Source organism: Carassius carassius, chromosome 19 (assembly GCF_963082965.1).
Source record: "Carassius carassius chromosome 19, fCarCar2.1, whole genome shotgun sequence".
Lineage (NCBI taxonomy): Eukaryota > Metazoa > Chordata > Actinopteri > Cypriniformes > Cyprinidae > Carassius > Carassius carassius.
Genome location: NC_081773.1, coordinates 2,651,863 through 2,679,600, shown reverse-complemented (window position 1 = coordinate 2,679,600; position 27,738 = coordinate 2,651,863). Strand labels below are relative to the sequence as shown.

Genomic DNA, 27,738 nt, shown 5'->3' with positions numbered 1-27,738 from the left:
TAATATTACTTGCATCGTTTTCATGGTGTTGTGAAAGACGCTACACTTGTGAAGAGAGCTACCGTGAAAAATATTTTGCTTATGCACAAATATTATGCATTACATTAAAAGGAGTTCAATTTGTCAAAACCAGAGCTCATCACTCGCAAGATCTAAAGTGTGAAGAGCTCAGCAGCAGAACATTTCTTCATCACGAGAGCAGAGTTTAAAGGGCTTTTTTTCAGTTTTTAGAATGCAGAACATAAGGGGAATAACATTAAAACTGAATTAAAACAAATTAATGCTTAAAGAAAAGAAGAAAAGCAATTAAAAATAAAACACACCCTGTAAACTAATACAAATAATTACAAATTATTCAAAGAATAGATTTAAGGTTTTAAAGTAACTTAGTTTTTTTGGCTTTGTCATTTTTTGTTTCTTTTAAGGTATACAGGTAGTGACCTATTTCTATTTTGAAATGAGTAAAACCCATTTACATTTGTGAATAAATAATTTTCCATATATATATATATATATATATATATATATATAATGCGTAAGTTCACAATATACCAAATTGTAAAGTCAACAAAATGCTCATAAAAAAAATAAAACATTATTTTCTTTAAGTTGCAACAGAGTTTTAAAGGGCTTGGCTTTGGGTTGAGCGGAGTACTTAAATCTCGCGAGGATATCTGCTCTGAAGAGTTTAGCGGAGTTTCAACTCTCGCGAGAGGTGGTATAATAAGGGCTTTGGCTCTTCAGGGTTCAGCCTGCGGGTGAGTGAGCGCGTCAACACACAGTAATTATAAACAAACGCGCCTTTTTAAATAAGCTATCGGGTGACTAGCAGAATCGTCTGAATGTTTAACGCCATAAAATGCATTTTTATGACACATTCAAAGCTGGTCGGTGTTTCTTTGTTATGAATATAGCGACGCATGCTAACAGCTAGCTGAGGTCCCGTTGAAATGAATGAGAGGTGAGGCTAAGCATTGATTAGCCTGCTCATATTGATGTAAACAACCTGTTCAGTGATGATAAAGTACTGCTGACGCTGGAAATACTCGGGTGTGTTTAAAGACGCAAGCGCTTTGAGTCTGGCTCTGTGGGGATTAGAGATACAGTGTTATTTAGAGGGATTTAAAGCAGAAAGTGACAATTGTGTTGTGCTGTTATCAAAGAGCATCATTCTGATCATTACAGCACATTTCATTACTGTGTGTGAGTTACTGAGTGGTTTCATAAACACAGAGAGGCCAATATCAAGTGTCTAAATTTGTATTATAAAAATAGTGATGCATAATCTCTGTTATTCTGATTTTAATCTTATAAGATCTGTATTTATGTTCTGGCAAACCTGCTTTGAAACAACACAAATCATTAAGCTCGTAGTAACAGTACTACAGGATGATACTTACAGTGTTGGGAAGGTTACTTTGGAAATGTAATAGGTTACAGATTACAAGTTACCCTGTTTAAAATGTAATAGTAGTGTAACTTTTTCAATTACTTTATTAAAGTAATGTAACTAATTACTTTTGAGTACTTTTTGATTACTTTTCTAAATTTGTGAAAATTAAAGAATAATAAATAAAAGCATATACATCAACTTAAATACAGTTATCTAATAAGCATGTGACGTATTCTGTGTACTAAACTCCTGAAACATTGGTGTTGTTTTTTAAAACTGCTGTCTCTTTGTATATGATGATAGTTTTCTCAAAATAAGTAAAATGCACATTAAGTGACACAGAGCAGTTCTAGAAATTATGTTTATGTGCTCGTGTACTCCTATATTGAGACAGCAGAGGTTGAAAACACTGCGAGATTCAGTAGGCCTGTGTGTAGTAAATGAAACCATGTCTTTGCCATTAATTTACTGGAGGGGCGGACTGGGAAAAAAATTCAGACTGGAAAATCCAAACTCATACAAACAAATTCATGGACAGAACTATTTTTTTGTATGGACCTGACATAAAAAAGGTTTAAATCTTTAATTTGGGGACATGCAAAATAATTAAAAGTTCTCTCCTGAACTGCACCTTCACTTCCATTTTTCTCTTCAGGCTCTTTATTTTGCCCTGTTATCCATCTCTCTCATGACTTTAATACTCAAGATTGAACAAAACTATACTTTACAATACAATACTCTACAATACTATAATATATTTATAGAAAAATCCTAATACTGTACACGAGTCATGTTTTTCCCTTACAAAAATTAACCTTGCTTTTATTAGCCTATATAAAAGTAAAATAACCTTGTTTTTTTTTTTTTTGCAAATGGATTTGTATTTATTTTTAAATAAATACATTTGTAAAATAATTTTACATTTTTGGTTACCACAGTTAAACAATAGTAACCATTTTCTCTGGATTTATAGTTAAATATTAAAATGTTAATTTTCGTAAGGGTTGTTTTGTTGTCTGTCGTAGCTCCCCCTAAACCTATAAAAAAAAATCTGATTTTTTTTCAGCTAAATTCCTACTGTAACATTACAACAGATAATAATGATGTCCTTTATATAGTATTTTGAGTGATGACTGATGAGCAACGTGCTGCTGCTTGATTAAATAAATTTAAAAAACAAAGACAAAAAAGCATCTTTACAGATAAAACTGACCTGAAACCCTGAACAGTAGTTCTGCTTCTCTGCTCCAGCTGTACGCTTCCAAAGTCCACACTCTCTCTCTCTCTCTCTCTCTATCTCTCTATCTCTCTATCTCTCTCTCTCTATCTCTCTCTCTCTCTCTCTCTCTCTCTCTCTCTCTCTCTCTCTCTCTCGCATTGATTACTCGGAGTCTGATCCAAACCGTTTGGCGGAGGCGCGGAGAGCGAGCGAGTCATGACTAACAATTCATGATTTATTAGAGATTTAATTATCAAATGGCGGATTCGCAAATGATCGCTTTAGTACATTCGGCGTGCAATTATACAATAACAATATTAAAATAGAGGGGCAAATCATCTGCCAGGCCACCGGGAATTGTCCCGGTTCTCCCGGTGTCCAGTCCGCGCCTGATTTCCACAGACACGCAGAAAGTGCAGGAGTTATATGTTGCATCTTTGGGGCTTAATATTTACAGACACTAGTCGATGTCATGTTTTGATTCAAGTGTACTGACCTACTTTTGATTTAGTCATCCAAAATGTGGCATATTCCGTCCGCGTTAGGCATTTCGTTTTTATGACTGGATTCTACGAACCAGACTGTGTTTCCGCATCCCGGAAATTATTAGGGCGGTATGTCTCAGAATAGCCAGAAAATAAATCAGTTAAATCTGTATGTATATGTGTGTAAATATTCAAATGTAATCCCCTTTGTAATCGTTAAAAATTTCATAAGTAACTGTAATTTAATTACTCATTTTTTCTTAGTAACTGTAACTAATTACAGTTACAATAATTTTGTAATTAAATTACGTAACGGCGTTACATGTAACTAGTTACTCCCCAACACTGGATACTTACTATTGCACATTACTATGGATATTGAATAATGCTCATTGATATAATAAATCACACGTTTTTGTTCTGTTCTTAGGCGTGGCTTTAAATGATGATGTTAATGATGAATGACAAATTGCAAGTGTGACTTTTGTCATGTTATCAGGTGGCAGACTGAAGCTGTGAATATGAGTGATGATAAACCGTTCCTCTGCACTGCTCCTGGCTGCGGACAGGCATGTGATCACTGCTACACACTTGAACCACTTACAGATATTTAAATAGACACTCCAATTAAGTTACATGCTCTTATTTATTTATTTTGTCCATTTTCTGTTTCATACTACTATGTATGGTTCATGCATCTACATAATGACTGTCTGTCTGCAACAGCGATTCACAAATGAAGACCACCTGGCGGTGCATAAACACAAGCATGAGATGACCCTGAGATTTGGTCCGGCACGCAATGACAGTGTCATCATCGCTGGTGAGTCTGAAAAGTCAGCGGTTCACTATAAAAGCGAATGAACATGAACTATTATTATTCATGGCTTTATGGGCTACTGTTGCAGACCAGACCCCGACACCGACCCGCTTCCTGAAGAACTGCGAGGAGGTCGGGCTGTTTAACGAGCTTACCAGCCCGTTTGAGCATGACTTTAAAAAGACCACGGAGGAGGACATTAAAAAGGTAAAGATGTCAATTCATAACATTTAGCAAATAAACTGTCATTCAAAGATTTGGGGTGGATAAGTTTTTTTTATGTTTTTAAAAGATAGACTTTTTATGCTCACCAGAGCAAAAAGAGTAATATAATGAAATATTATTACAATTTTAAATAACTGTTTTCTATTTGAATTTGTTTAAAGGTGTAATTTATTTCTGTGATGCAAAGCTGAATTTTCAGCATCATTACTCCAGTCCTCTGTGTCACATGATCCTTCAGAAATCATTCTAATGTGATGATTTACTGCTCAAGAAACATGATTATTATTATCAATGTAAAAAACAATTGAGCTGCTTAATGTTTTATGGATATAATGTCATGTTTTTCAGGATTATTTAATATAAATATTTTGTAACATTGTAAATGTTAAAAAAAATGTATGTGCCTGCTCTATAAAATTATTAATTCTTAAAAAAAAAAAAATGTATGTTTTTAATAGAAAATGCAATGTCAATATTTTTCTTCCAAATTTGAAATTTAATACATTTACATTTAGTAATTTAGCAGACGCTTTTATCCAAAGCAACTTACAAATGAGGACAATTGAAGCTATCAAAATCAACAAAATAGCAATAATATGCAAGTGCTATAACAATTCTCAGTAAGCTTTATGCAGTGCACATAGCAAGTTTTTTAAATCATATACTAAATCAAGAAAACTGAAAAAAATGAGATAGAATAGGGAAAAAAAGAGTAGAGCAAGCTAGTTTTAGGGGCCTTTTTTTTTGCTTTTGTTAATTGTATAATAAAGAAAAAAGAAAAACAAATGGTCCATGAACAGACCCCTGAGGCACCCCAGTAGTTAGATGTTGTGACTTAGAACTCAAATTAATTCAAAAGTTAATTCAAAGTGCTCCTTGCTGTTTTATTTGTAAAATATACTATAAATGCATTTTTTTGCACCAAATGTCACCATAACCATCAAAATCTAAAATGTAACACATCATTTTAAAATACTTTTCAATCCCAGTGGATGAAAGCACATTCGTCCCTTGTTTGTTTTGTGATATACGTGCGTAATCAAATATTGATCTACATGTTGTTATTGCAGTTGCCTCTGGACTTGTCTCCTCTTGCGACTCCTGTTGTTCGAAACAAAATAGAGGAGCACACACCCATTGAGTCCCACCGAGACAGCCCCCTTCCCCACCCCGAGTCAACAACCACTGACGACAAGGTGAGATTCAGGACCCCGCTATACTGAGAGCTGCAGTAATAGGTAGGATTTTTTTAGGTCCTGTGTGTGTGATAGTTACTTGAAGGTGTTTAGTAAGAATATTTCATGCAAAGGAGCTTGTAGTAGAGCAATGTTAGGGAAAGTCCACATCGAGTATCCTAGGCTCATATTGTGCAGAACTGTTTTGTCAGAAATTCGTAGTCTGTGGGTCTTCCCTACCTATAGCCTATTCTTTAGCAGTCCAGGTTTGTGTGACTGCCTTCTCCCTTCATGCCACAAGGGAAAGGTGTTTGTTGCTTAATGTAGCTTGTCCCAGAGCTACTGGCTTTTAGATGAATATACATTTCTTCATAGAGATACAAACTATTTTTTCCCTCCTTCCTGTAGCTCTATGAACAAATCTCTTTGTTGACCAGAATCTGTGAGAAAGATGATACTTCATTCCTAAGTCAGCAAATATGCTGATTTTGACTTTGATTGAAGCTGTAACAGTAACAGACTTTGAGTGCTCTATGATCTCTAGAAACATGATTGGTAACACTTTAGTATAGGGTCCAATTCACACTAATAACTAGTTGCTTATTAGCATGTCTATTATTAACATATTGGCTGTTTATTAGTGCTCATAAAGTACATATAATGCATAACATCCATAATCCTACCCAATACCCTAAACTTAACAACTACCTTATAAACTATTAATAAGCAGCAAATAAGGAGTTAATTGAGGCAAAAGTCATAGTTAATGGATAGTTAATGGTGAGAATTGGACCCTAAAATAAAGTGTGACCGCATGATTTATTACTCATTGTCTCTAATGTGGACGCTCAACATGCTGAAAATATACATATTCTTACAGTAGTTACCCTACTGTTCAAAAGTTTGTTTTTTGTTTTTAATCAAATAAATAAATTGATGCATAAACTGTAACTTTTGGTTAATACATTTATCAAATTTTATTAAAAATAAACAATGTTCTTTTGAACTTTATCAAAGAATCCTGAAAAACTGCATCACAGTTTCCCCAAAATGTTTGGCAGCACAGCTGTTTGTTACATTGATAATAATAATCAGAAATGTTTCTTGAGCAGCAGATCATCATACTACCGTGCGTTCACACCACTGCCGTCGAGAGCGTCAAAGTGGCCGGAAGTCATTCATTTTCAATGTGAGCCGGCTGCAAGCAGCGGCGTGGCGTGCCTATGATGTTGAGAGCATCGAGGAGCGCTGAAATCAGGTTAACTTTATGGAAATGAGCTTTGACGTGGTTCGGCTGTAACGAATCGGAACGCTTGAGAGGATTCCTGAAAACACAGCCCTCTAAACTTTGCTTCCGACCACATTAGTTCCCAAGCAAAGTAGAGGAGAGGTTGATTATTGCTGTGGTTTGCGTTCATGGACATAATAAATAAAAATGATGCGTGGACCAAGGGTTAAGTGCTCGTTGGTGTTCCTGGTGTGTTGCTGATGTGCATTGACATTATAGGAATAATAATCTAATAATAGTATTATAGTCCCAGTTCACTTTTAAACCTTTAAATCAATTTTCCTTACATTAAGTAATGTTTATACCTGATTATACTTACTTAAGTAACATTTTTAATGCAGGACTGTTACTTGTATCAAAATATTTTTACAGTGTGGTATCAGTGCTTTATACATTATTAGGCGAAGGATCTTAATACGTCGTTCACAACAATGTTTAATGAGGTTAACTTATAACGTTTCCCTCCTTGTGCTCAGTCTAAGATCAAGAGCTTGTTTGCTTTGTGTCCACTTTAAGTAAGAAGTATTCGATCTACGTCAGAGCGTCCACGGATCTTTCTACAGCGTTGCTGGCAGCGCGGCCAAATCGATTTTTGACGCTCTGGACGGCGGCGGTGTGAACGCGTGAGGATCATGTGACACTGAACACTGGAGAAATGATGCTGAATGTTCAGTTTTGAAATCACAGAAATAAATGACACTTTAAAATATTAAATTACAACATTATTTTAAATTGTAATAATAAGTAGAAAATAAATGCAGCCTTTGAAAGCATAAGAGACTAAACTAAAGTCATTTTTGAGACCCTCTGTCATCCATCAACTGTAGATCACTACAGATTGCAGTCTTTTAATCTGTAGATGAATCATGTATGTGCTCCCTGTGATGTAAAGCTACAGACAGAGTCAGAAACAGTATAATGGACAGTGTAGGTTTGTGTGAGCGCTTGATGCAGCTTGGCTCTCGTGTGGTGTTTTCAGGAGGTTTGTTTGCAGCCGACCTCTCTTCCTCAATCCACTATAGTCCGTCCTGCCTCCCTCCAAGTCCCCAGTGTACTACTGGCCAGCAATGAGGCTGGTGTTGTTATTCAGCAAGCTCTCCCATCTCCAACATCTAGCTCTGTTATAACCCAGGTCCCATCCTCTAGTAGACCGATAGTGTAAGTAACTCCTAAATGTTACTTATTCTGCTCCTCTCTTAGTTTGCCATGATTTTTTATTTTTTTTAATCCTCATCCGGTGTTTGGTTTTCGTCACTCATTTGCTTGGAGAATTCATGATTTGCTTTCAGTTGCTTGTGATCCATGTGCCTTCACTTTTACATCGTCGAGCCGTCAAGTGCTCGGCCATCAGACAGGTTTTGTTTGAGTCTTTTGTTTTGTTTCACACACCAGCTGAAGAGAAAGTTCTAGCTGTTGTTGTTTATTTTCTTATCACTTAAAGTCAACATGAACACAAAATAACTGACACTGTTTGTTTGTTTGTTTGATTTATCACACAAAAGTTTGCAATATGTAATTAAAATGTAATAATTGCTCTGCCCTAAACCGTTTTCTATCTCTATTTTTAAAATCTTGCCAATAGTTTTAATGTAATTTAAAAATACGGATTGTGAATGTGACTGACTCCTAGTCACTTCTGACTCCGTTCTGATAAGACACATTTATTTACCATTTAAAAAGTGATTTCCCATCCTGTTTCTCCTCATTAAAACTGTCACCTTATGAAAGTAAAGCACTGTGCATTTGCTGTTTCATGTTGACTTTAAAGCATGTATAGCTTGTTTTTGTAGCTTATTTATGTTACATGTCTTCGCATATAAATTCTGTGCTACAGTTATGTTAATGTAACGTGTTATGGATTGTGTTTCTGTTTCCCTCATCCCTCTGTCCGTCTTCAGTCCGGTGTCCGGCACGTTTCCGGTTCTCCTGCAGCTGTCTAACGGTCAGACGATGCCGGTCGCCATCCCAGCCACCATCTCCAGCAGCGTGCACATACCCACTGCCATCCCTGTGAGTGTCTCTCTGTGTGTGGAGAAGCTCCTGGGTTTACGTCTACGAGTTTACTTCATTAAAGGGACAGCTCACCCAAAAATTTAAAATCTGTCATTTAAAGGTTTTTAAAGTTTTTAAATTAAAATCACAAATGCAGACATGGTTTTATGTGGCGCGATACTCAACACGTAAAAACACAGTATAAATCATTATAATCAGTAATTATTACCCCACTGGATGCAACAAATGCCTCATTTGTAATGGGTTTTATTGGTTTTGTCTCGTCGTGCTGGGAGTCAGCATCACAGTACACAGTGAGGGGTCTAACATTTCCGTCACACGCTTGAGGTATTCAGCCAATCACAAAGCACTGGAAAGCTGGCCAATCAGAGCACACCTCGCTTTTCAGACCGATGAGCCTTGTGAAAAACGATGCGTTTCAGAAAGGCAACATCACATGACCCTTTTAATTACTCACCCTCATATCCTTCCAAACCCTTAAGACCTTTGTTCATCTTCGGAAACACAGTTTAAGTTGTTTTTGATAAATACATCAACGCAACTACTATGTTCAAGGCCCAGATCATCTGTAATGTTATGAAGCTATAAGAATACGTTTTACAGAATATGACGTTTCTTTGCACACAAAAAGTATTCTCGTAGCTTCATAACATGAAGGCAGGATCCTTGCAGGATGTATTAAGCTTACAAAGACCTCTTCTGTATCAAAAGATCAAGGTTCTCACATCATGAACCCTTTAATGATAGCATATTCATTTTTGGGTGAGCTAACCCTTTAAATCAGTGAACATAATTCAGAAATGGACATTGTCTTGGAGGCATAGCCTTGTGATCGGCCTCAACATCTGCTGCAGTAACGCTTTGGGCAAATAGAGTTTGAGTCCTGCTTCAAGATCCTTTCCCAGTCCCACTGCACTCTCTCCTCTCCCAAAGTTTCCATGTCTGTCCATAACTGTGCTTATCTTAAAACAAGGGCCAAAAAGTTTGACATGGTTTGGACTTAACAAAATAGGTCGTTTAAAAAGTTTCATAGGCATTACAACCATGAGCTCATTAACATAACCACCAACCCCTGATAACAAGATGTGTGCTGTTAAGATCAGACTGACGTGATCAGGGATTGTTCAAAAATACACAGCCAGAAACACACAGCACATGAAGCTTGAAACATTGAAAGTTCAGAGAATTACACTGTTTAGTACAGTGAACTACAATATATTTTTCCATGATATAACTGGAAAATACTAGACATTAACAACTGTTTTGTGAAACCTTGACAACAGTATAATTGAACTTCTCTCTGAAGGACATTTGGCATACAATTTCTAAACAAAGGTATATTAGAAAGCAGCCTGATGTTGGAAGAGCCTTTCGAATTCTCCTGTGATGCCTTAAAATGCTGTGTAAATAGGCAGCTCACAAGGTTTTGGAGTATTGTTTCACGTCCAAAATGCCTGTAGAGGGCAGATTAGATTTTTGGCTAGTGATACTTCTTAAGGTCATCTCCTTTACGTTCCTTTTCTGCAGAATTATGTTGAAGTAGATGAGCTTGTCCTGACCACTGTTTGTCAGAGCTGTGATCCACACACACACACACACACTCACATCCAAAGTACAGTTAACACTGAGGCTGGACTAGAACAGCACTGAATGTTCAGATTCAGATGTTTTCCTTTCTTTAAAAACCCTCCTCTCCACATCAAGTGGTCACAGGAGACACATTTGTGATGCATGTTACTACATGTGTAAAAAGCAATCTGTCCCCTAACCAGATGTAAACAAGTTCCACAAAAGTGGAAATGATCCAAGCAAATATGGCTCCAGTGCGCTGAGTGTGTTTAAGTGTGTGTTGTTGGATGAAGGACACTGCGCCGCTCTCATGACGTCAGCCTGTGAGGTGTGTTTTAATGTATCCAGAGACACATTATCACTCACACACACACACACATGTTTGGGGCGATTCAGACCCTCTGTGTGTGTGTGTGTGTGTGTGTGTGTGTGTGTGTGTGTGTGTGTGTGTGTGTGTGTGTGTGTGTGTGTGTGTGTGTGTGTGTGTGTGTGTGTGTGTGTGTGTGTGTGTGTGTGTGTGTGTGTGTGTGTGTGTGTGTGTGTGTGTGTGTGTGTGTGTGTGTGTGTGAGTAACACTGAGCAGCATATGATTATGTCCCATAGGCTTTCAGCAGGAGGAAAGGAGAGAGATGGGAAAAAAGAAACAAAGAAATGTATTCCCTTATATCTACTGCAGTGTTTTCTATAGGATTTAGGTTACACTTTATTTTAAGAAATCCTTGTTCCAGTGTAATTATACATTTAGCATTTGGTTAGGGTAAAGGATTAGGGCTTGGCTTTGAGTTAGTTGCATGTAATTATGCATAACTTATTGATATTATAATAGTAATTACATGTAACAAGGACACCTTAAAATAATGATTTACCGGATTTTGTTTTGGGCAAGAGGCTCTTTTTATTTTATTTTTCTACGGAAATATTAATGATACGTTATTTTATGATACATTATTGTAGATGGTACATTTTAGTTTTCTTGTTTTCATTGCTCATAGTAGCCGCTTAGCCACAGACGTGCTGAACCCTTACTGTACTGTGTGTTTGTGGGACAGTGAGGGGCATGTTTGTGTCTTATTTAGTTCTGCTTGCTTCTTTTATTTTTCTTATTCAGTGAGTTTGAGACAATGTATTGTGTATTTTGTGTGTTTTCAGCTGGTCAGACCGGTCACCTTAGTGCCTAGTGTCCCTGGAATCCCTGGCCCCTCCTCTCCACAGCCTGTCCAATCAGAAGACAAGATGGTAATTTCTGCCCCGCTCATTTACATATGCATCCACATGCACCTCATTTGCAAGCATGTTTTAGTGTAAGCAGATTTTCCTTCAGCCCAGAGGGACTGAGGATGTACAGTCCACAACACTGACACAACAACATTGAGCTTTGTGTAGTTCCTGTACAAGAGCACAAGAGGGCATCTGTGCTGACATCAACTCTAGAAATCTAGAGATCAGCTATTTCATGCAATACTGGCCAAACGTTTGGACAAGTTATGATTTCGTCATGTTTTTTATTTATTTGATAAAAATGCAGTAGTAATATATATTGCTGAATATTTTTACAATTTATAAACAACTGGTTTGTAATTGAATATATATTAAAATGCAATTTATTCCTGTGATGTGAAATGTAAAAAATGAGTAATATTGTGAAATATTATTAACATTTAAAATAACTTTTTCTATTCAAATATATTTTTAAAATGTAATTTGTTCCTGTGATGCAAAGCTGAATTATCAGCATCATTACTCCAGTCTTCAGTGTCACACGATCCTTCAGAAATCATAAAACAATTGCATAGTTTCACAAAAATATTCAGCAGCACAACACTGATGAAAATAAGAACCATTATTATCAACTGAGCATATCAACACGTTAGAGCGATTATTAGAACAAATTCTGAAGAGCTGTCTTTCAAAAACATGAAAAATATTAATTATTCCAAACTTTTGACCAGTGGTTTATGTAAACATTCATTTTTTTTAATTGAATGCCATCTGCATTTCTCAAGCTCAACCATTTTATCCTGTCCCTAAAGTTTTAGTGAAAAAAAGTTAGCAGACAAATTTTTTATTCTTTAATATATGGGAACATTTATTAGTTATTACAGACCACAATTTTTGGCTTAAATTGTTATCATTCATGAACGCTTAGGAACCTAAGACTTAAGGTTGGACCCCTTTTTAGGTTATTGCAGAAGTAATCATTTCAAAATATTAAAGTAACAAAAAGTTATACAAGTTTACATTTACTGTAAAAAAATGCATACATATATACATATATAAATTGGTACAATGCATTTACTTTATGAAAATATGCGTGTGTGTTTGTGTGTGTATATATATATATATATATAAATATATATACACACATCATATTATTTTATATAATTGTATATAGAAGAAATATTTTACAAAAAAAATCCAAAAGTGCAATAAAATTAAAGCCTTATGTCCAAATAAGTAATGTTCCAAATTTGAAGTTGATATTAAAAAATGTGAGGACCATAATACATTTTGTAATATGACACTTGACACCACCCACTAAGGTGAAGACTGATAAAAGATGTTAAAGTACAGCTACCATTTCAAAATGGATTTCACAGGATGCATTTTGAGGTTTTAAGCTTTCAAATGATTTATGATGATTACTAAAATAATACGAAAAAGAGCACCAAGGTGACACTTAAGCTGAATTAAGTTATCGCTCAGTAGGGGCTAAGTCTGCAACCCTTTTACCATTCTTTAAAAAAAATCATCACAAAGTCAGGATTTTAAACTCTATTCAGTCAATTCCCAAATTTTAATAAAATGCCACAACACTTTAGCTAAGAAATTAGACTTATTTTTTAAGCTATTTATTTACATGCATACGACTAAATAAGTACTTGCTTGCATCCATGCATCCAAACAACCCCCGTGACCAAACATTCATAACATGCACAAGTGATGGGAAGTTCGGATCATTTTACCGACTCGGACTTTTGAGTCTCGTTCAGCAAAATGGATGAATCTTTTTTCCGAGTAATTTCGTTAATTTTAGCTAAATGTAATTAAAATGTTACGTGTTACTTCCCCAGCACATCTAGTACTTACGCAAACATTGATCACACTACAAACAATACAAAACTAAAATGCTATAAGATACAGAAAAGATTAATAAATTTTTTACGTGGGTCTTCAGTCTGTGATTAGCTCACCTAACCTCTTATCTGACAAGTCTTCGGGTTCAAGTCATTTCTTAATCACGTGACAGACCCATACGCTAAACCATGCAGTCCGAGCCGGAAAGAGAATTGATTAGTTTCATCTCATGAGTCTTTCGGGTCGAGTCGTTCCTTAATCACGTGACAGACCCATACGCTATTTCTGACATTTCTGTCACTGTGTTTTTGTTACCTTTTCTTCAGGATCTGTGGTGTGTTATTATTTTATGAATAAATAAAGCCCTGTTATAAATAAAATATTGATTAATTTGTCTTTTTGACTGTCTATCAGTAAATAAACACTAGGCTATATAATAATATAATAATCCAAGCCTACAATACAAAGCTTTTATAGCCTAGTTTGTTCAATTTTAAGCCAATTTTGAGTTTGCTGGTATAATAATTGCTTTTCCTAGGCAAACTTGACATTTTGGTCTAATATATGTAAAAGAAGATTGCTCAAAAAGGACATAATGACATAAATTAAAAGCAAATAACATTTTGAATCCTAAACAAGTAAGAGTACAGTTCTATAGTCTAATCTAAAGGGTGAACTCAAAAGACATAAATCATACAACAAGATCATTTTTGAAGATTAGAATCCACAAAAAAAAAAAAGAAAAGAAAAAATCTCTTCTTTATCAAAATGATTTCGCCATCATATGGACAAAATTTAAAGCATAACCAATATTTATAATAAAAAATAAGTACTATGCACCAATTGTAAGGAAGGTTGTAAATTAACTAATTACTCTAGCCAATCTTGTCACGTCACTTAACCCGAAGTCCCGAACTATGAACTAATCAATTCTCTTTCCGGCTCAGACTGCATTGACTGACAAGGTGAATCACTACTACTAGAACAGAACCTATAGAATATTGCGCATGCGCGACTGAACGAATCACTCCCCGAGACGACTCGTTCTTCCCGAGTCACATTAAAGATTCGTTCAAGAACGACACATCACTAACATGCACCACGTCAGCATACTCGTGTAAAAAAAACATATTCATACACATGCACCTTCCAGATAACCTCCATCTACAGGACCCACACGCACAAAACCTCAACTCATCAGAAAACATTAATGAGCCCTCGTCAAGCAAACCCCATCGCCCCCCCCCCCCCCCCACGTCTCTCACTCTCTCTCCCCTGCCACACACACGGCACTTTACAAGGACTGATGATGCTGCAAAGACCACAATAATGATAATTAACTTGCTGAATTTAGAAGATTATGCTGTTAATTAGTTGCAAAATAAAGATAAGTAATAAAGGAGCAGATGGTTGAATAAAGCCCTGGAGATGGAGGGCTACTGCTCTGATGGGGCTCCGATGGCAGATATGAAATATGAATCTGACTGGCCCCGCTCACATCGTTCACAGTCCCTCTGTCTCTCTCTCTCTCTTGCTTATTCTCTTGCAGTCGTTCGCTCAGCCCTTGCGTGACTTGTTCCATGTGAATCATTTCTTTCTAGTCATGTAGAAATGTGGAGTTCGGGAAGGTGTTGCTCTATAAACTAATTTGCCAGATAGATCGGTCTGCCGAGGATGGCTGTTAAAGTAATGCTCTTTTCTTGTTTTGTTTTTAACTCTCGGCCACATCATGGTTTCCTAAGAAGGGTTTTTAAAAAATCGAGTCGGCAATGGAGAAATAAAACTTCTCAGCGTCTGTCACACTGAAGACTGCATTTCTGTTTGTGTTTACGTTTCACAATTACTGAAATAAAATGTTCAAATGCATATTTAGTTTAACTTTATACATGTATAGGAGGGTTGCCAAGGTAGCATTTCTAAATAAACTAAATTTAGTTTAACTTGATGTACTAATGTAACTAAAACTAAAAAAAAATATATATATATATATTTATTTTATTTTTTTAGTTTTAGTTACATTAGTACATCAAGTTAAACTACATTTAAAAAAAAGAGAAAAAAATTATAAAAGCACAAAGTTGCTAAAACTTACATTTAAAATGCAACCTAAAATGTATTAATGTACTATACATGGAGAGCAGATTGAACAAGTCAAATTGTATAAGTACTTGGGTATATTAATTGATGATCCGCTCTCTTTTAAGTTGCACATTGAAAAATTGGTACAGAAGCTCAAATTAAAAATAGGATTTTATTTTAGAAACAAAGCCTGTTTTTCTAGGAAAACCAGGAAGAGATTGGTTGCTGCTACATTTCTCACTGCACTTGATTATGGTGATCTGCTCTATAGAAATGCGCCTGATAAATGTTTATCTTTATTGGATACTGTCTTTCATAGTGCACTAAGATTTGTGACTGGATGTAAAGCATCAACACATCATTGTACTTTGTATAAAATGACAAATTGGCCTTCATTATCAATGAGGAGGCACATTCATTGGCTTATGTTTATTTATAAGTCTATGTTGGATATGCTCCCTTCTTATCTTTGCACGTATATGTCTCGCAGCAACTGTTCCTACAATTTGCGCTCTGGTAATTTGTATTTGTTGTCTGTACCTACGGTCCGTACAGAGCTTGGTAAGAAGGCCTTTAGTTATGCAGCCCCTTCCACATGGAACACATTGCAGATTGATTTGAAGTTGCAAAATCTGATTTCTTTTGGTCAATTTAAACACTACATGAAATCTTTGGAAATAGATGCTATAAATCATTGTCACTGCTTTTAATATGTATTTTTAAGTAGTCTAATGTTGTCTAATTTTTAAGTAGTGTAATGCACACTGTTTATTTTTATGTATGTGTGTTGGTTGTTCATATTTGTTACTGTGCGCTGTCAATGCACTGTCATCTTGGCCAGGTCTCTCTTGGAAAAGAGGTTTTAAATCTCAATGAGATCCCCTGGTTAAATAAAGGTTAAATAAAAAAAAAAAAAATTAAATCGGAACATTTAAACGAAAACAGAAAATATAACTAATATAAAAACTGATTCAAAATAATAATAAAAACAATAATTCTGTCTGACAAATGTGTGGATTAGACATTTAAATTTATTGATTTATCTACATTATTGCTGTGTGGTTTTTAAAAATGTTTTTGTAAATATGTTTTTGGTTTTTCTAAAGAAATGTTTAGTTTTATTTTCTTATTTAAATGTTTTTTATTTGACTTATTTAAAGCTTCCATGTGATCAACACTTTAAAAAAATTCTATAATTTTTATTAATGAATATAAATTAGTATTTTTATTAGGGATGTCCCGATCAGGTTTTTTTGCCCTCGAGTCCGAGTCATTTGATTTTGAGTATCTGCCGATACCGAGTCCCGATCCGATACTTCTATAATACATTAAAAAAAGAATAAAGAAGAGCGAAAAAACAGATCCAGGATGTTCTATAAATTACATTTTGAAATATATTCAAATATAAAACAGCTATTTTAAATAGGCTAGTAAAAATATTTCAAAATCTTACTGTTTCACTGTACTTTTGATCAAATAAATGCAGGCTTGGTGAACAGAAGAGACTTCTTTAAAAAAAAAACATTAACAAGCTTACTTTTCAAAAACTTCTGACTGGTAGTATAGGCAATTAAAATTTTTCTCTTATTTTCTAGCTTTTAATTGGCTTAGAAATCTATAAATGCTGGACAATAACAAATAATAATGGTTTGTTTATATACTACAAACACTGTTTATCACATAATAATGCAGAATAGTTTCTGTACTGTAATAAATGCTATGTCAATCAGCACTGCATTGTTCATACTTTATTTATCACCTGCTGGAGATGACTTGAAAAACAATTTATTGTCTTGTTCGTATATTAATGTCTTCGTGTTTGCATAAGTTTCTGTTTTCCTGTGAAAACCACAGCGATAGCTGGACCCTTTTGTCCATTTTAGGAGTTTCCTGATATGACTATCAGCGTGAGAGCGCACTCCGGCTTCGAGTATGAATGAAACACACACTGCATGAGAGTTTAGCGCTCTGTGATGTTCATCTCGCTGTATTCTGGGTCCGAATGAAATCGGATCTGGACATCCCTAATTTTTATTAAATAACATTTTCAGTAAATTATTAGATGTATTTGATAAATCATTTTAATGCTTCTTTAAACTTTTTAATCAATGTTAGTGCAATGGCTTTTGAGAGTCAATTTATTTTATTAAATATCACCAAAATACTGAAAAACAATTGAGAATGTTTAAGCTGCGTCGAACCCTAGTGTTGTCATTATGGGGGTTTGCTCGTACTGAGGAGAAAAGCTCTTGGCGCTGAGGTACAGCACGCCAGGGAAAAGCAGATTTCCCTGACAAGAGAAAATCACAGCATCTCCAGGGAATAGGGAATTAGCTACGACAGCTCATACTCCTGTGGAAGAGCTCTGAGGGAAGCATCTGTTTAAAGCTGTGATGAATATGTTGTTTTAATCCTTGCCTCTGGTTTTCTGCAGAAGTTAATTATTCTAATCTTCAGTTCTCGCCTCTAGTTTAGCCTCCTGATCCCAGAGAGAGAGAGAGATAGCACCATGTTTTCCTCATTTCGCTGCTGAAACTACAGACACACATGCTGAAGAGAGCGAGGTTTTATGGTTAAACGCAATGCAAATAGGCAGATTTTTGACCGTCGGAATAAAGTCTGTTGCACATTGCAGCTTATTGTGGCCAGAACCTCCCACTTAATCAGGAAGGGCCCTCTGACTGACATGTAACATGGCCAATCACAGCTCGGTGTTTTGAATGTGACATTTAGGGCAGGTGAATGTGAAATTCAACTCAAAGCAAGCAGATAAAACTAGGTATATATTTCTTGCAAAGTCAGCTGAGATGATAAGAAGTTATTAATAGATGTTGAGCTGACCTCTGACCTGTCTCTCACCTGCAGAAGCTGAAGGTGGCCCTCAGTCAGCAGCTCCCTCAGGTAACCAGCGGCGATGCAGGTGACATCCAGAGCAGCTCGGCCAGCGAGACTCCGCCCCCGGCCCCACCTCCAGCCGAGGAGCCCCGCCCACAGTCATTCCAGCAGCCGGCTACATCCACGACAGAAACGCCTGTATGTGTGACTTTTGCAGATAATCCTGAAAGTAATTAGATATCATATAACTAACACAGAACAACAGGTTAAAACTGATGTTAACTTTTATGTATTTTGTGTAATTTTAACATTAATTTTAATTTGATCTAAAATACAATAAAAATCACTGATATATTTTCTATTTTAATATGTCTGCGATCAAAGCTGAATTTTCAGCAGCATTACTCCAGTCTTCAGTATCACACGATCCTTTAGAAATCAGTCTAATATGCAGATTTGCTGCTCAAGAAATATAGATTTTTTATTATTAATGCTGAAAACAGTTGATTATTTATGCAAAAACCTTTTTTTTCCAGAATTCTTTAACAGAAATGTATTTGAAATATATAATTTTTGTAACAGTGTATATTTTCTTGTCATTTTAGATCAGTTTATTGCATCTTTGCTGATTAAAACATATATATATTATATTTTTTTTACATTGAAAACTCTTACCTTTTAAGAGGTAGTTTAGATGTATAAAGAGGTAGTTTAAAAGCATTAATGTAGACTAACTGTTGTTCATTGTAATGTCACGATAGCTGATTAGCAGGTTAACGAATTCAACCTTATGGTAAAGAGTTACAAATAACTGCTTAAAAACATACACATTTTTAAAAAGAGAATTATTAATATTTTTAAAACAGCTAATCAAGGGCAGCACACCTTTCCATGGTGCATTTAAGTCTAGTTCGTTTCTGTCTTGGTCATGCTTTGGCAGGTGCATCCCTTGATTTAATTCTTCTCAAAGGTGTTGGTGTGTGATTGTGGGCCTGTGCAGGTGTCTCCGTCCCAGCACACCTCCAGCACGGGCGGGCGGCGGCGGAGGACCACCAGCGAGGACCCAGACGAGAAGAGGCGGAAGTTTCTGGAGAGAAACCGAGCGGCTGCGTCTCGCTGCAGGCAAAAGAGGAAAGTCTGGGTGCAGAATCTGGAGAAAAAAGCAGAAGACTTGAGCAGCGTGAACGGACAGCTACAGGTACACACACACATCTTCGAGCGTAAGTGTGTGTGCATTGGAGATCCAGACAAAGACGGTGATGAAGTCATTAATGTAAATTAAGAAGTGTGTTTGCGTGACAGCTGCGGCGTGATTGTTGGAGTCTCCTGCATCGATATGGCCCTGTCAATAAAGACGTTTCCTCCAGATGTCATCGGCACACGAGCGTGTCGTCAGCTCTGTCTGAGCGTTTGTGAGCTGCCCTGGAACTCTCCCAGGGAAAGCCGTCTCTTTCTCAACCCACGATTTGTAGCAGGCAATTAGGATCCGCCGCTGACAAGTTCGAAACAGTTCACCTAACCGTTGTCTCTGCTGATAACGGAGAGTGCGGCTCGGCGCCGGCACGTTCCAGACAATTTAATGAGATGTGCCACTGTTTATTTGCACGCTGTCTTTTTTATTTGTCCGTTTAAACAAAGCGCAATGGTTTGGTGACGGCGTGGGGGAAGTGCGATTAATGTGTGGGTTATATGAAGGAATAAACTAACATGAAACAGATGGAGAAGCGAAGAGAAGGGTGTAGAAGAGAAATCTGGGGACTCTGGAAACGAGCGTGACAGTATGTTTCTTCAGAGAGACGGTGTTTAATACGAGGGCATTTATCAGCGCTGATGGGCTGGTGTAATTGTCCCTCTCTGCCCCGTTGGCCCGGCTGATCGGAGCGTAGAGCTCTAATGATGCTCAATTACGTTAACATCATCCTTAACTGGCTTTTTAACGAGGTGTCAGGGTTTGCCGACCAGCGCACTCGAGCCAAACATCCCCCCTGTGCTGTCTTTATGGATGCAGCCGGTCTGTGAAGACATGAAACACTTTAACGGCCTGATCTTACTGCCTCGCCGTCTCTCTGACTGTTGAGCTTCATCTGATTTTAGACATTTCGTTTGATGTCTGATTTATTTTTTTGATGGGAGAACTGAACCTGAAGCCGTGTGTCAGTTTACATGATCATGTCTTTGAAATGATAACATGACTGAATGCATTTGAATTATAAAAACCTTAGGTTAAATGGTTTGTCTTTTCTTCGTCTGTCTAGACGTAGACAAATATTTTGGCATATTACAGGTTAATTAATGGCATTTTTAAGAATTTGTCTTTTTGGGCAATTAAGAGATGTCTGTACTAGAGTGTGCATTTTATTTTATTTTGATATATTTTAGAGTAAACATCTGTTTTAAGTAAGTCTTAACTATGTACACTACACTACAGAACATTATTTTTTTCATGTCTTTTTAAAAGTCTCATGTTCACTAACATTTGCATTTATTTGATGCGTTTTCACGCAGTAAAAACAGCAAATTGTGAAATATTACTCCAGTTTAAAATCTGTTTTAAATTTTAATTCATTTTGAAATATGATTTATTCCTGTGATCAAAGCTGAATGATCAGCATCATTACTCCAGTCTTCAGTGTCACGTGATCCTCAGAAATGAGAAATCATGCTAATATGATGATTTACTGCTCACAAAACTTTTTTATTATTATTATTACAAATGGTAAAAACTGTTGTGCTGCTTAATATTTTTGTGGAAACCATGATGTTTTTTTTATACGTTTACATTTCATAAGAACAGATTTCACATTTGATAAATTTAATGCATTCTTCCTGGAAAAAACGATCCATTTTAGTTGAAAAGCACTGTACATTTTGAGATTTAGTCGATCAGGGTTATCATCACCCTGTCACGGTTTATTTTGTGATAATTACTTTTGATAACTGCATTTTCCTGTTTCTTATAATATACTTCTTGCCTGATAAATAATAAATAAATCTACATAAAATACTGATTTGAAATTGTTTATTATACGAGAAGAAAAATGTACAGGCATGAAACTAGCACAGCCAAGTAGGAAATCATTTGCCAAATTTAAGCTACATTTTTGACCACGAAATGACCGCAGTTAATCAGTCATGTTCCAGGAAGCAAGGCTGTATTACAGTATTTACTACCATTAATATGAATCTATCAGCCACTGGCCACACTGCACGAGATACTGACATGGCCACCTGTCCACCCGTCTTGTTTTAGGATATTTAACAGCCCCTGAGCCTTTTGAGTTATTCAGTAACTAATAGTAATAGCCTGTGGTCAAGCTATTGGAGTCGTGGCTGCACACTTTGATGTGATGTGCAATACAGAAAGAAGAGAAGGAGGGAGGGATGTGTTTCAGCAGCTGTGTTTAAATCTGCTTGTCCTCTGCACACTGTACCAGCTCTGCCGAGATAAAACTAAGTTCCTGAGGAAGAGAGAAAGCTTTTAAATCTGCGGCAATGTGCCCTTCTCTCGCACCCATTCGGCTCTCTGTTAAAGTCACCTTCGCTGTTAAACAGCCTGTCTTTAGCGCGTGCAGAACAGCACGGCCCCATGGGAGTCCTCACGGCAGACGAGAGTAAATCTCAGCAGAATGGGCGACAGTGTTTCGCTCTCTCTCCTGGGATTCTGCCATTAAGCAGCTATAATTGTGTCCCAAAAAAAGCTTAGGTGAAGAAGAGCCTAGTGATCTTTTTTTTCTGTTGATTCCTCCTCACTGATCTCGACGGGTAACGTGCTTCTTCTTTCTCTCCGTCCAGAATGAGGTGACTCTTCTGCGTAGCGAGGTGGCCCAGCTGAAGCAGCTCTTACTGGCTCACAAAGACTGTCCCGTGACGCTCCTGCAGAAGAAATCAGGGAACCACCGTGAGTAACCGCAGCACATTCACACGGTCGACTCCAGTGCTCTCCGTTTAAGATTTAGCACTTATGAAGCACAGTCATGGGTTTTTTAGAGATATTTATTATACAGTTAACTCTTAACTCAGTAAAGCCTTAACATATTGAATAATAGGCAGAAATCTTTATTTATTTATTTATTTTTATTTTCACATTTAGACAAAACGTTTTTGAGTGTCATTTGATGCATGAGACTTTTATGGCTCTTATAGAAAGATGCAGTAACAATATGGAGCTCATACTGAAGGAGAAAAAGCACATTATTTTTATTCAGAGGGCCAAACTGAGCAAATTGGTGCAGATGCTGTTGTTTATATGACTAAAAAGTAAGATGGCATACGGATAGCTTGTGATATAAATAATTGAGATCTTTACAATAGCACAGCATACTTGCAAAAGATGCATATAAGTTTTAGTTGTCACTCTGTATCTCACAATAATACAGAATATTTTAGTATGTTGATCATTTAATGCTTTTTCTTTCAGGATCAAAGATTTGTAGTTTTTATTCTAATGGAACGCAATGATGTTCCTCGGAATCCTGCTGTTCATATTTATGATGCATGGATAATCAACTGTTCATCTTGAAATATTATTAACTATAAAAATGGTTCTTTACATTACTTTACAAAAATCAATAAAGAGACAAATTTGTACATTTTACATTTTTAGCATTTAGACCTTTTAGTATAGTAGTATAAACTATCAGTCGGACAACAGAAGGCATGTGAAAGATGCAACAGGACTTTCAGCAAATGATTGCCGTCTTAATTCACAAATCATACATTTTCTTTTTTCTTAACCAAGTGGTTCTTTATAAGAAAAGAAAAATATACATATTGCCATTGTCCGATTTTGCCAAGTAAAACTGGGATTAGAACAGGGCCAGAAAAGACAGATTTGGGATGTGTTGCACAAGGTGTAACCACACACTGCCCACAATGCTATAATCATAAGTACATGACTTTTAATAAATCATTTGTTCAGAAACATTCATAAAATGTAATTACTGGTTTCACTGAACTGACTCAATAATAAGCAGTTACTGAATCGGTATATCACTAATGAACATGTGTAAATGGACCACTAGTAGGGTACTGGGGCAGTGTTTCCCAACCGTGCTCCCAGACAAACCTGATTCATTAGAAGAGACACCAAGACCGGACATGGATGGCTAGGGTAAGGGGGAAATACAAAATGTGTCTCCAAAAACAGGGTTAAGAACGACTGTCCTAGGTGCTTTCAAGTCAAAACTGCCTGATATTTCATTCTCAATGCCTTAATATCATTTGGCAATGGGTTTAAAAAAAATTCTCAAGGTTCAAAACCAGATCTAGGCTCACTGAATGCTTTTCTCTTCTTTCTTTGAAAATGAACACACATCTCTGGACTGACAGCTGTGCTTAATGGGTCGCAAAGTTAATGGTTTCTTTTTTTGCAAATGAGTTTTGTTTGTTTTTGGCGATAACAGATGAGTGTTATTCCTAATGAGTGTTCAGTTTGGTTTTTGATCAGATGTGAAGTGGACTATGAACTGGTCCTGAGTGTGAAATAACACATATTCATCTCGTCCCATTATTACCGCAGAACGCCGAGGACTCATATATTAGCACAACAGCGATGATCGCTAACAAAATGATCCCCGTATGTGGCGCTGTCCTCTTTAAGATGAGTGATAAAGAGGCATTCAGAAAACGAGGGTTTGTCTGCCATATGCAGCCACTTCATATCAATTAGAAGAAGCGGAGAAGCGTTTGTGGGAGAGATTGCATGTGCAGGCAGCACTTCCATGACACTAAAACTTAACGGCCTACCATGCCTCTCTGCCGGTGCGTAAGCACTTTTTGTGCATAACTTGGATATCACTTCATGTCTGATACATTGCTGGCTTTGTGTGTGCATGTGTCTGGCTCATTTTGTGACTTGTATTGACAATGATTGCTTCCAAAATGAGTGTATTATAGCGGAGAGCCTGACAGAAGCGCTGTTTGGCGACTGGGATGCGCCGCTGCAGACGTGCAGTTCATTATGCGCCGGCATTGTTAAGCAGCTTGACTGACAGGTCTCATGCATATTATGAGCGGGATGCTCGTCGGGTGAGATTGGCTTGTCAGGGAGCGGTTCATTTGGTGGGTCTTGTTGAGGTAGAGGAGGGTACTGAGATGATCGAAACCATTCCTCAATCCTGTTTATGCTGCCAATGTCACCCAACACCGTGAGGGGTCATATATTAGTCACCTGTGCAAATGAGACTCGCAGAAGAGTGTCGTTCCGTCTTTGCCGGATTTGTAAACAACGCCAGTTTGTGCCACATTCATCGCAGGACGGAGAAGCCTCAGATGGTCATCGCCTGTCAAAGAACGGTCTTAATGCGGTGAAAAAGTGCAGACGTCAGTGCGGGTTTCATTCGGTCACCTGAGCGCTCCCGTCTTGTTTGCTTCATTACAGTCTGTTAGGCCTGAAATATATGAAAATCACATTGTACCTGGTTGGGACAGGTGTAAAATATGGCCGACGTGGGCTTGCTTGGCAAAGCATTTTCGTTTGTGATTGCATACTTAAGTAAAGTATGTTTCTGGCCTTAATCTCTCGCCCTGGTAGCAGGTGGGTGGAAATTACCCAGGCTGCCCTGCAAACAGAGCAGGCCGTGCCTCCGTTTGGCATTGCACAGGCCCCATCTGCTCAAAGCGGAGATGATCCGAGAGCGCTCTCCAGAGCATGGGATATGCCATGTATGATAATATATCACTCCCTTTCCTGCTTAATACCATTAGGAGTAATTACAGATGCCTGAACATGGAGCCGAGGAGAAGAGAAAACCCAGTTCTGTTTTCTGAGCTCGACCTTACATGCACGGAGCAGGCGAGGTTTGCAAGTCACCAGATCAGAGCCCGGTCAATTCAGAAGCGCGCACACAATCAAATACCCCCGCATTAATTACCAAGTGCCATTTGAGCCGTGCTTGCTTCATTAGCTATATTAATTATCATGGTAGTCTCCATTTCTGTGCCAGTCAGAGCGAGAGTGAGCCTTTTTCATTCGCTTCCTCATCAGGAGCCAATTAATTCAATGCAACTGCAGAACAGCTGGTGGCATTTGGACCGCGCATCTCTGCCGCTCTCCTGTGTGTGTGTATCATTAAAATCAGGTGCAGTAATTATCTGTCGCTGCAGTAGTTGGCAGGAAAGAGAGGGGATCGTAGGGAGGGGTGCGAGAGTCTGGCCGCACGCTGCAGCCTCTAATATACCCCGATGATGTTGGTTAAAAATGACATTGTAACTTTAATTAAAGGTTACAAAGCAAGCACAGGGATTAATAAAAGACAAAGCACTGGACTGGGAAAGTTTAATCGCAATCATGCCAGCGAGATAACTTTAGATGTTGGCAGGGTCAGAATCGAGCTTTCTCGCTCACACCGTCGCTCGAGGGGGGTCAGATTTGGCTGTTTAGTGTAGACCGCTAGTGCCTGACGGTAGATGTCTGCACTACAGCTCAAGATTCAGTCACATGGTGTTTACAGGTCAGGTGATGCGTCACACCTGCAGGGGGTATGTGCCAGCTGAGCCTCTGTTATTGACATTAATATGTGACCCGGCTCACAAAATCAGTCAGAATGCACACGGTCTAATTTTGAGCTACAGGCAAAAAATAATAATAATAATTTTTTCGAATCGAATTTCAGGTTTTCACAAAAATTAGTTAATGAAGCCCTTGTCTAGTGATCCCAATGCTCCAAATATCGCTTAAACATCTAAAATGATCTTTATCTGTTTGTTTTCTGAGAGGAGTACCTTTTCTCCGCTCGCTTCTCGCTGACGTGAATCGCACACGATCCTGATAAATATACACACATACACAGAATTACAGTATTTAAGTAGGCTTTTCACACAAACATCATCTTTTCAAGTCAAGTCACCTTTGTTTATAGCCTTCTTAACAATACAGATTGTGTCAAAGCAGCTTTACAGTATCAAATAGGAAAATAGTGGGTAATATTGTTAATTTTGTCAGCTATTTTCATTTTAGTCTTAGTCCTTAGTTGGTAGTTTTTGTCATATTTAGTCAACCTTATTAAAAGCTTACTAAGGAAATATTGCGATCAAATAGCACACCTAGGTTCCTAACTGAAAAAAATAAAAATAAAACATGTCTATATTGTGATTATTAATATAGTAGTTAATATTAAGAAATGAAGTGGAGGAAACGATGCAGTGTTGCTCTTTGATTTTGCTTGGGAACCTTCAGAAAACTTAGACTTGATTTTTCTCCGAATTGAGTTAGCTGTCTCTATCGACTTCAAACGTGTCACTTTTCATCCGATTCATCATTTTAAAGGTTGAAAATAAAAATAACTAATTTGTTTAATTTAGCCAGACCAGATCACACATAGCTTTAGTTCTAACAATTTGAACTTTGAACCCATTTGTTGCTAATTAGTTTACGGTGGTAATTAGTGTTATTATCACTGTTACACAGTTTAAATATATCAAAACAATTGGATGAATACCTCTAATTATTGCACTTTATGTAAATTGGTATGTCTTTTTCAATATTTCTCAATTTTAATAATTTTTTGTATTTTGGTATGGTGTTGTTGTTGTTGTTTTTTGTTGTTTTTTTGACATTAACTGGAGCAGCGCTTCAAATTTTGCCATAAATAAACACATCATTAAGGAAAAGAAGAGGCAAAACAATTTAACTGCAAGAGGAAGGGGATGTTATTTTGAGTAAAGATTAAGAGGAGAAGAAACTTGAATAAATAAAAATAAATTGTTCATTGATTAATCATTTATAATAAATACTGCAATATTCCATTAAAAGAAAATAATTAGTAATTTGTTGAACTGTCAAGTTCATGTTAAATTAAGGTGCAATGGATTATTTACAATATTATTGTATGTGTAGTATTAACAGAATAGCTTTTATTTTTTTTAAAATCAGGGTTATTGTCAACAGAACCAGTGTTATTACAACACTCCTGAGCTTTAGTAGCACAGCCAGTGATTACAGACAGTTTACATGATGTACTGTATCTTTATATGGGTGTCAAAATCCCCAAATACTTGTCCCATATCTTGGTACAATCAAGCTGTACAACAGTGTTGACCACATTACAAATATCCAAACATTAGTGTACCACTTCAAACCTTTTTTGTTTTCACATGTTTAGCCCAACACTACTTCAGACAGTAATTAAAGACACTGCCCTGCGTGTGAGAGCTGCTGATGTGTGTCGTCTGTGTGTTTCAGAGCTGGAGAAGGAGGACAGCGGCGGGGAGATGTCTGTTCCCAGCAGCCCACAGAACGAGGCCATCCAGCACAGCTCCATCAGCACATCCAACGGCCTCCGCTCGCTCGCCTCGGGCCCCGCTGCAGACCACAGCCACAGCACAGAGGAGGAAGACGACTCGCACTCCTCCTCGCACGCCCAGTCTTCAGGAAGCTGATCTGGCCGATCTCCCCGGCAGCCATGATGAAACGAGGAGGAAGAGAGACGAGAGATCCCTCTGTTCTCAATCAAGCGCATTTTTACAAAGAGATGTGAGGTTATGCAGAAACTCTAGTGATTGTTTCATGGTTTCTCCATTTGTGGTGTGTTTATTAAGGATCGGGACGGAGCGCTTCACGAGT

The 27,738-nt window shown here is 37.2% G+C and overlaps 1 protein-coding gene across 3 annotated transcripts; it reads left to right on the top strand.

Moving 5' to 3' along the window:
• The first annotated feature begins 680 nt into the window (after positions 1 to 680).
• On the top strand, positions 681 to 27,555 carry LOC132094871 (cyclic AMP-dependent transcription factor ATF-2-like). Of its 3 annotated transcripts, none has more exons than XM_059499510.1 (12): positions 681 to 758; positions 3,597 to 3,666; positions 3,824 to 3,920; positions 4,006 to 4,124; positions 5,213 to 5,338; positions 7,585 to 7,763; positions 8,504 to 8,615; positions 11,337 to 11,423; positions 18,207 to 18,374; positions 19,177 to 19,374; positions 21,969 to 22,074; positions 27,358 to 27,555. In XM_059499510.1, exons 2-12 carry the CDS (start codon positions 3,619 to 3,621, stop codon positions 27,552 to 27,554), a joined length of 1,437 nt encoding a protein of 478 aa, XP_059355493.1. In that variant the 5' UTR covers positions 681 to 758; positions 3,597 to 3,618; the 3' UTR covers position 27,555. The 3 variants fall into 3 exon arrangements, with proteins under 3 accessions (XP_059355493.1, XP_059355491.1, XP_059355492.1); XM_059499508.1 differs by having other exon boundaries at positions 19,147 to 19,374; XM_059499509.1 differs by lacking the exon at positions 681 to 758 and adding an exon at positions 1,001 to 1,050 and having other exon boundaries at positions 19,147 to 19,374.
• The last annotated feature ends 183 nt before the right edge of the window (positions 27,556 to 27,738 follow it).